Source organism: Meleagris gallopavo, chromosome 2 (assembly GCF_000146605.3).
Source record: "Meleagris gallopavo isolate NT-WF06-2002-E0010 breed Aviagen turkey brand Nicholas breeding stock chromosome 2, Turkey_5.1, whole genome shotgun sequence".
Classification (NCBI taxonomy): domain Eukaryota; kingdom Metazoa; phylum Chordata; class Aves; order Galliformes; family Phasianidae; genus Meleagris; species Meleagris gallopavo.
Window position 1 is genome coordinate 19,671,863 of NC_015012.2, and position 10,501 is coordinate 19,682,363.

The window sequence follows — 10,501 nt, forward strand, 5'->3', positions numbered from 1 at the left end:
TTCTAATTTCCATTTACTTACATCTTATTTTATGCCCCTTGGCCTTTTTAGTGGGGGGATCATAGAGACATCTACTGGCAAAGGCTGGCAGTGATGCCATCGTATGCACATATCCTGAGCCCACTGCTACTAAGTGATTATCCAAAGTTGTAGATTTCTGTCTATAAAGGATAATGGAAGCTAAAATCACTCTTGGATTTTCTCTCTTTTTCTTTTCTTTTTTTAAATTAAAAAAAAAGACTAGTGAAATGCCCCTATATTGATATCCCAGACTCATGACAGATGATGCATTGTACTGTAGTGGTTTCTGATCTGTTGTAGTTGCAATACCCACATGTAAGCCAAGGATTTTTGGAATAGTTTGCAATGTACACTGGCTCTGTATTTTGTTGATCCTCTACTCTGGCTCCAAAGGCTAAGCCTTCTAATACTCATTTTTCCTTTTTGAAAGCATTGGTTTTGCGGATTTACTAAATTAGTAATTCATCACTCGGCAATGTTTGTGAATTTTTTCAGTTGCTAGGGACAAATGTGAAATAACTGTTGACAGAAATCACTGTTACCAAGAAGAGTCCTTTCCAGCCCATGGATTTTCTTTTTGCTGTAATGCATTATGTTCCTGTGAAACAAAAATATATAAAGCACGACACATGTATTCCAGCTGATTTACAAACAAGTATTTTGTGTTTTGGTATGTTTCTGATTTCAGACACGGGTTTATATGAATTTCTGGACCCTTAAGCAATTGAATAGAGTGATTTTTAGAAGGCAAATCAATCCATCAATATTACGTGGCCTTATTTTGTTTTTCTAGGAGCATATTTAAAATTGTACGTTTGAGGTGTCAAGGTTCAGGAGTCAAGTGCTACACGTGATAAATTAAGCAAAGGTCAGGGGCTATGCAATGCAGTTTCAGAAGATTGTCTACCTCCGCCTTTGCAGCTCATTCATGCTGAAGTGATGCACTATGGGAATTACTACCAAACTCTGCTCTGCAACATCTGCTCTCCCTAAGTGAGTTAGTGCACGTCAGACATCTTTATGTCAGAATATTGCAGTGATGGATGCAGTCTTCAGAAAATGCTGCATAAAAATCTGGTGTGCCGTTCTGGCCATTAAGTGAAATTACTATTTAAATTAATGGCGCTGTCACAGTTTATCTGTGCAAAGAATGAACGCTGATTAGGGTATTAAGTAATTAGCAATTTATCACACTGGAACAAGGCTGATAATAATTAAAGAAGTAATGGTTTACCAAAGAAACTAGAAAGGGAGTCACTTCTTGTTATGTGAGTGAAATCTTGGCTGAAAAATTTAATTCAGTCAAACAAAGATGAGGTTCACACCGAAGGATACAGCCTTGTTTGTTTCAATAGAAAAACAGTTCATTATCAAAATTTTAGTTTTCCTGTCACAAGTCCCTCGGGGCTATCTGAGTTGCTTATTAGTATTGGATTGAGTCTTTTTCTGCATTAATTCTCTACTTAAAGTTGTTGGAATCCTAGGACAATTTGGAAAAAAAGGGCGTGAACAGTAGGAAGTATTTACCTCTTGGAATGCTGCTGATTACAGCTTGATTCTGTGAATGAAACCAGTCCTGTAAATTGGTGAAGCATGCAAGTAACCAGCATTTTGCATCGTTACTCTGAATCCTTTAGATGGATCGTACATTTGAAGAGTAATTTTCATTGTCTATGACTTCCTAAGAGAGATTTGCTACAATAAATGGCAGAGAGTAAAGTGGCTATTTCTGTACATGTATTAAATATCTATGTACTCCAGAACTTGCATCAAATACTAATTACTTTGTAAGCATAATAGTATATCACAGCTCTGGGGCAGGTTATTTTGTGTCTAAGGGGTGTTTGTGGCATTTGCTTTGGAGTTAAAATTTACCCCTTTCATTAAATGATGTGGGATACAAATACAGAATTTCACAATTGCAAAACCATATTTGTGAATATATGGAAAATTACACTTTTCATTTTAAAACAGAATTACTAAAAATAGAGGAAAACCACTTGAATTAATTTTTTAAAGTTTTCAGTTACACAATAGAATGAAAATTATGTTCAGGAACAAACTTCTTCAAGTAAAATTATGAGATGGCTAAAACTTCCCTGCAGGTATTTTACCCATTTGGTTTCGTATACATTGCATGTACACTAATCTTAGGTCACAAAATATGATGTGAAGCATTTGGGAATGCTGGGATGCACTGTTTGGAAGAGCGCCCATATAAAAGAGAATGAATGCAACCTGACTGGAAGGTAGAGAATCTTACAGGAAGTTTTCATCAACAGTGTGTCCTTGAACTACAGTGCACACCATGGTATGGCATTTCATAGCAAAGGCTGTTACAAAAGTTGAAGAATGGTGCAAGTTATCTTTGGGTGATCCCTGTTTATTCCTTGAATTCTTGTTTTCAGGTAGGTCTAGAAGTTAGAACTCTTGCTGCAGTTACCTCACATTCCAAACTTAATTTTGCTTGAGCTAAATTGATGTATTTCCCACTGCTGAAGATTTTATGCCAAGCTAGATTGCAGCCTCAGTTTTTTCCTTTCTTAACTCTTTTAAAACTTATTTACATATCATATTCAGACGTATATTTTTTTGTTTGTTGGTTTCAGGGATGTTCTGCTGTGGGCAGGAATATGTGAATGTGTCAGATACCATATGCTGTTCAGGTTCCAGTGGTGAGTCCCTAGCACATGTTAGGAAGAATGACCAAGTGCCAGTAAAATGCTGTGAGACTGAACTTATTCCAAAGAGCGAAGAATGCTGTAATGGAGTTGGATATAATCCTTTGAAATATGTTTGCTCTGACAAGATTTCAGCTGGAATGATGATGAAGGTAATTGATAGAAAATCTCTCGGTAGCTCTGATTTGATGATGGAAAGAGAAATACACTGTTCATAACTATTTTTCTAAAATAGGAATATAAAAACTCTTGTGTGCATTATTCATTTTCACATTACATCCATATTAATACCGAATGAGTTCACCATGATTGATGTTATTGCAATGAATTCTAAAGGAATTAATAATGATTAGCTGCCTCTGTGAAGTGTTGCCCAGCACCTCAGATTAGCGCAGTGGCTAAAAGCTGGCATACTAACAAGACTGGCATGATAGCCAGTTCCCTTTTTGTGGCCACTGTTCCTGGTTATGTCCCTTGAGTGGAAATTGAAATTGAAGTGGCTAGTTCTGAATCATAAAAAGCCTATTACATTTCAGTTTGGACGGGCAGTATGTCATAGACAACCCTCACCTCAATATATATATATATATATAAAAGTAAAGCAATTGATATTTTCTTGATGAGCTTAACTTTGATCATATAGAAAACCAACAGCAGTTGTGGCATCTGTTAGTATAGGTTCTTGTGTAAATTCTAGCAATGATTAGGATATTTTTGATGCCTTTGATGCCTAGCAAATTACACAGTTGTTTGGTTTTTTGTTTTGTTTTGTTTTTAACCTAAGCAACATAAAAGCTAGTTCTGCCTTTTTTATGAGTGGCCAGTGACATAGGTGCCAGCATGAAACAATTTGGCCAAATTTCAGCTGCAGCTCCCATTTAATTCAACAGAAATTTTCAAGTAATAACATCTCTGTGTAAGCTGTAAAAATACTGTCAGTTGTTATTTAACTGTTTATTTAAGAAAATAAATGTTTCAAAGGATGGGAACTGTTTAAAAATATGTATAAATTTATGTGTAAGTATGGATTTACAGTTAGAGAGTAACAAAGAAAGTAGGTGAGAGAAAGAAGGCAGGATTTTGTGATTTGGATTTTTTGGATGCTATAGTATGGAAGTCAGATATTGTGTGTATCACTAAAATAAAAACAAAAAAAAAACAGAACAAATACAGTGTACAGGTGTTCCTCCTGTATTGTTTCCATTCATCTGCTAACATAATACTCAGACATTTCTTCCATATTCTCCTTTTCATGTAACTTCATTTTCAGACTGAATAATTTTTTCCCAGACAAAATCCAAAGTATTGTGATGAGTCAGCTACTGTTCCTCAATGCACTGTATTTGTTTATGCATTGCAAAAATGGCTGGGAATAGGTTAATGAATTCTAGCATATAATATACTAGATATGTGTTTTTGGTATAATGTATTAACAGAGGAGTCATTTAGAATCATAGAATCATCAAGGTTGGAAAAGACCTCTAAGATCATTCAGTCCAACCGTCCATCTATCACCTGTATTTCCCACTAGACCATGTCCCTCAGTACATCTAAACATTTCCTGAACACCTCCAGGGACAGTGACTGCATTGCTTCCCTGGGCAGCCCATTCCAGCACCTGACTACTTTCTCAGAGAAGTATTTCCTAACATCCAACCTGATTGTCCCCTTGTGCAACTTGAGACCATTCCCTCTATTCCTATCACAAGTTACATGGCAGAAGAGGCCAATCCCCACCTCACTACAACTCCCTTCAGGTAGCTGTAGAGAGCATTCATGTTTTACTTAGACACAGTAGAAAGGAGATAGTACTTCTAGCTTTCTGATATGCACAGATTTACTAGTATTAAAATGACTGATATTCTGAGACATGTCCTGGAGCTACAGTGTGTTTTGTCTGTGAATCGAATCCATCGATATTATACATCTTACATTGATATCTATCACAATATAATTTTTGTAAGAACGTCAAGTTATGGAAATTAGATTAACTGAACTTCATAATCAGCTAACCAACTAATTTTGATAGCTGAACAAAGGAAGCATTGTATTCAACTATTTCTTGCTTCCTCTTTCAAAGTTTGTAGCCTAATGTGTACTGATTTGTAGCTAATATTGCTACAAATTCCTGCAACAAAATTTTATGAGAATTTTTGCTCTCTAGCTTATGGTTTGGTGAAAATATTCTTGTATGAATTTCATTGTAAACTTGTAGACGTTCAGTACATATTTCTATTTTTGTGAGTTATTCTTTATGGGTTAAATCTTACATCTGCTTTAGTGCCTGTACAGCTACCCTTATTACAGATCTGTTGTTTAGGACTGACACGTTAGAGGGCACAAGTTCTCTAGCCCGTGGATAGGGTCCTCAGTTCTTGAAAGCTGCCAAGAAATTGCACAGAGCCCCATTGTGTACTTGGAAAACTGGGAGAAAAGCTAGGAATTTGCTATTGATTTGCCACAGATACTGGCCTTTGCAGTAGAAAAATGTTCAAGTTATCAGGTAAAATCATATCCTCATTTTGTTATAGGCTTTCAAAAACAAACAAACAAACAAAACCAGTCATTTAGGGCTCCAGCTGTTAAAATTTGTAATTTTTTTTCTTTTTTTCTTTTCCTTTTCTTTTCTTTTTTTTTCTTTTTTCTGCAAAGTAAGCTACAAAAAAAATTTCTGGTTTTCTTCTAGAAAGGATTAGAGAAACATAATGACCAATAATAGTAGACAGGACAGAGGCTGAAAGGGTCTCTATGTGCTAGAAATACCACTGTTCTCTGTGTGGTTGCCTAATTTGGATGTTGTGTAAAGACAGAGAAACACCAATGAAATCATTTAAGGAAAGGAAGATGGGCTAAATATGTTAAAATTATATGTGTATTCCTTAGGTAAAGGAAGAATGCAAGGCAAATACCCTTTGTCCTTTACTTATGGAGAAAACAGCACATTGTGGAAAGTGTGACTTTGATCTTAGAGAGAATATCTGTGCGTGGATAAAAAGTTCACAGACCACTACAGGAAAGGAGATAAAGGAAGATGTGTGTCCAGTTGAAGAGGAGACCGTCTACACAGGAAGCCCAAACCAGTATTCATTCACAGGTAAGGAAAAGTGGCATATGGAATTGGTGATTTGCTAGTGTGTTTAATTCACCTGGGATGAAAAGATGTCCTGAATGCTGTCAAGTATTCTAATTGACTGTGAAGCAATTGTAGTGAAGTAGCATTCTTTAACAACTAGTCAGTGAATCAAGACGGCATCTTCAGGGAATTGAAATGAGTAATAAGAAGTTCAGTGAATACATGAGGTCTGAAGCTCCTTTCAAACTATGCTAGAAACGTATCTATACCAGACAATGGCCTTACATCAATGAACAACTTCTGTATCTGTTTTAAACATTTAAGTACTTTCATAGACACAGAAAAATGAAGCAAAACTTACTTTCTATATTGATTAATAATTGAGACGATCCAAATGTAATTTTCTTTTTCTAGATCTGAACCTAGAACCTTTTGTCACGTATGAGTACAGGGTGGCTGCTTGGAATAGCCATGGAAGAGGCTTTAGTGAAATTAGCAGAGCTGTCACTAAGCAAGATGTGCCACAAGGTGTAAGTCCACCAAAATGGGCCAAAGTGGATAATCGGGAAGACATGATACTTCTAAACTGGGAAGAACCACTCCAACCAAATGGTACTGTCATACGTTCAGGAAAAAAAAAAAAAAAGAAAATATATTCTATCATTACGCTGATAGCGTTCCAAAATCACAGAATGTTGTTTAATTAATCACTGCCACTGAAATATACTTTTTGCTCTAGGTTGAGATCATTTTCATCATCAGTAAGAGTAGATTCTAGCTTCTTTTAAAAGAAGACAATTTAGTATGTCTCCAAGAAATGCCCAGAAACCTCTTTTGAGAACAATTGTAATAATAATAAGGAAATAGAATCATGTTATAAAATAGGGGAGAAGGTGGCTTGATACTCATATTTCTTTCAGGAAAACTTGGTTATGTTTTTCAAACACTGAAATCTTGGACTAACTCCCTTAATTAATACTGAGATCTACTGAGATGTTCATGTAAATGTTGAGTAGAGTAACTGGTAATTGACACTAAAACATCTAAGTAGAATGATTGCCTGCTAGAGTAGCTGCCTGCAAATTTCATTTAATATTTTCTGTTTGCAGAGGAGGTTATTGTAGAATACCATCATGCAGTATTTCTCAGCTAACAAAAGGGAAAACTTTCTTTCTGTGGTAGGTCTTATTATTCACTATATTGTCCTCCGAAATGGAATTGAGCGTTTTAGAGGAACCGAAATGAGCTTCAGAGACACAAGTGGCATCCAGCCATACCAGGAATATTCCTACCAGCTACGAGCTTGCACTGTTGCTGGTTGTGCAGACAGCAGCAAGGTTAGTGAATGGGTCTTCACGGAACTAGTGCCAGACTTTTATCAGCCACTATGGTAACATAAAAATGCTTTTAGAAAGGTGTAATTTGAAGACATGATGGTTATTGAGTAGGTGAAAAACATTAATAATTCTTATTTGGATTCAGCCACTGACAGGTGATTATTTGGAACCTAAGGTTGATAGAAGCAAGCAGATGTAGAAAACAGTAGCTCAGTCTTGGCAACAATGAAACTGCACTGTACAAACTGATGTTTGTTAAAGAGAAAGCTGCACATAGTAAAGTAAGGAATATTAAAATGCACATTCTCTATGCCTTGAAGTTAAATCTTCACTTCTCCCTAAGATGTTGATAGCTTCCTCTTCCTTGGTATTTCTTAGTTTATCTGCCTTAGCTAATATATCAGCTTCTTCAACAGCCTTATTCTGGGGATGCTTCTACTACACTACCCTTCACTAGCTTTCCATGTCTACCCCTACTTCAGGCTTTACACTTGCCTTGTGCACAGCCTGCCTCTGCTTCTGTTATAAGCAAACAGAATCTCTTTCCTACCCTTGTCAATGTTTCATTTCTTCTCTTGTCACTTAGAATCACAGATGCCTTTCACCAGCATCACTATTTAAACAGCTGTAGTTTCTCTAAAACAAAATAGTGGCCTTACTCAATGTTTGGAAGAGCTCCTTAGGTGACTATTTTTCAAAATAGTAAGCTTGCCTTTGTGAAAATGAATTTCTAGGAGTGCAAGCATAAGATCTGTAGAAGTGGCAAATAAGGACTGTGCTTGTAATTATAATATTTGTGGGACTGAAAAGTTGGGGCTTTTTCTGATGTTCAGATGTTTTTTTCGTAGTTCAGTTCTCAGCCGAAAGTATGATGAAAGGAAGCACTTACACAAAGTGATAGAGGTAGGAGGATAGTCCTCTACCTACATACACAGCTGTGGTCTCGAAACTATGGAGACATAGTTGCTACATAAGCTGATAAATTCTCCTTAGTCCAGTTGTCTGTAATTAAGTTTACTGCTGCTAACACTGAAGTCTGCAAGTAGAGACTGATTCAATCAAATGCACTAAGACAAGATATGATAGAGGGCACATTTTATATTTACAGCATTATATAAATACTTTATAGTGGTAATAACAGAAAAAGAAAAGCGGTTCTCAGAGAGAGAAAGGTCTGACTCACTTACTAAACAAGCGTGATTTGAATATGCCTCTGTGGGAGACAGTAGAGATATTTGTGTTTTTACAAAGACCTAATAAGTGCTAAGTTATTGTTTCAGAATCTTAGTTTTCCTTACAAAACCATGGAGTTGCAAATAACTTTGATAGAGTTCAGATTGTACGGGATATTTTGAGGCTCAGCCCCATGTTTACTGGTGCTTAAAATAAATGAAATCAGGCAGTTAAAATGCAGAGACACTGACGAACCATATGGAAGAGAGTTATCAAGAGTTTTCGAGCAATACAGTTTTTGTTGTTTTACCCTGTGCTATACACTGCAGCTAAAATGTGGTGAACCTGTTGTGATAAATTGTAGACATAGACTTATGTAATATATTCAAGGTCAGATTTCATTGTAAAAAAAGGAGGAAAAAAACTAACTAGTTCTCCAGGCTCTTGGTAATGATATGCCAGGCCAAACAACATTTTAAAATGAAAGTGACATTCTCATTGATCATGGTATCTAGTGTACTATTACATTAAATTGCTCTTTAATTCATATGTCTTCAGGTAGTTGCAGTCACTGTCCAAGGAGTCCCAGAGAGTGTTCAGCCACTAGACATCAGTGCTCTGAACTCAACAGCATTGCATTTAAGCTGGATTGCACCCAAGAAACCAAATGGTATCATCAGAGAGTACCAGATCAGTCAGGTGGGAAAAGGACTTATATACTCTGACACTGGAAGCAGAATGCACCACACAGTATCAGGTAAGGAGGCAGATCTCTCTGAGAAGCTAATGTCCTGTCCTTAAGACATAAGGAAATAGTAACATTAAAACTGCCACCTATCAGTAACTTTTAAATCCAGCATTTTGTGCTCAGTTTAGAAATGCTTTATATGACTTTACATATCTTAAACTTACTTTCCTTTTACATATCTTAAACTTACTTTCCTCAAGCCTTTCAATTCTGCCACTATTCTTTAAGATATTAATAGATGTAATTTCAAAATTATGAAACAAATCTATCAAACTCAATTCTTGACACGAGCTTTGTGGTGAGCTTGAGCTCTCAGATATTCTTTGTAGACCTGACATCCGTTCACACAGATATAACTCCATTTTACTGTCATTAATGTGCCACTAATGTGGTTGAAGTCACTGGTGCATCTGTGAACATGTAGCACTGTAGGAGCAAGCAGTACCTTATGCCTGAGGTAATAAAAAGGAAAGAAAGACTGAAAGGGAAAGAGTCAAGATTGTATTTATAAACTTATGTATTTCTTATAGCCATTTTCTAAACGCTCAGTAAAGTTTCACTTATGTGCACATATCTGAAAAAAAACCTTTATTCAGGAGATCTGGGGTTGATTTTATTTTTTCTCACTTGTTGAACTCAGCTTGCTTGTCAAATTCTTATATTTATGGCTTTTAATAATTTTAATTACATTATTTTTTCTTTTTTTCATACATGTTGGTAAACACAGATTTGTATGTTACAGATTATGTTAATAGCCACCCAAGAAACAGAAGCTGATTTAGAGTATATCAAGCCCATACAGCATAACTCCCCTCTCATATCCCCTCTCAATTGCTCACAGTGTCATTGACTCAAGCTGGATCCTTTAATGTTTTCAATCTGATTTTCTTTTCTGTGTCCACTTCAGAAGACAGAAGGATTCTCTAGTACACTATGCTCAAGTATAAAATTCATCAATGGTTTATCAAACCTGTTGCCAGATCCACTGCTTCTGGACAAGGGAGTATTCAAGTTTGTGGTATATGATTCAGAATTGCTGTTGTAAGTTTGTGATATAAAGAACACCTACCAAGATGCAATAATTTGTCAGTAAGCCAATAGAAAAACACTTCTGTGATCTCACTTCCTTCCCAAAAAGTGGTTATATCTCCAGAACTGAAATTTGTAATGCAAACAATATAGCTTTTCTTGCCTATTGTAAGGAAGAAGAAATCTTGAGAAACAAGGATCTTTTTTCTTTTTGTGTGCCTGTTCCATTAAGCAATTATCCACTGCTGCCATGTTCAGCCAGCAGCAAAACAAGTGATTGCTCTTTGTCATAACAAATGCTGTGTTGTTTTCTGTGGGAGGTTCTTTGGATAATAATGTGGAATTCATGGCACTGATTCTGCACTGTGGATAACTATTGCTCTGTAAATCCAAAGATGTATATCCAAAGAATAAGCTAGAAGAATCCTTTTTTTTTTTT

The 10,501-nt window shown here is 36.0% G+C and overlaps 1 protein-coding gene across 1 annotated transcript in view; it reads left to right on the plus strand.

Moving 5' to 3' along the window:
• The window catches only part of USH2A (usherin), a 395,196-nt gene that overhangs the window by 312,859 nt on the left and 71,836 nt on the right, over window positions 1-10,501 (plus strand). Inside the window, 5 exon segments of the mRNA XM_019612664.2 lie at window positions 2,631-2,854; window positions 5,586-5,796; window positions 6,190-6,387; window positions 6,958-7,112; window positions 8,844-9,042. Of these exon segments, the coding sequence (XP_019468209.1) occupies window positions 2,631-2,854; window positions 5,586-5,796; window positions 6,190-6,387; window positions 6,958-7,112; window positions 8,844-9,042 (987 nt within the window).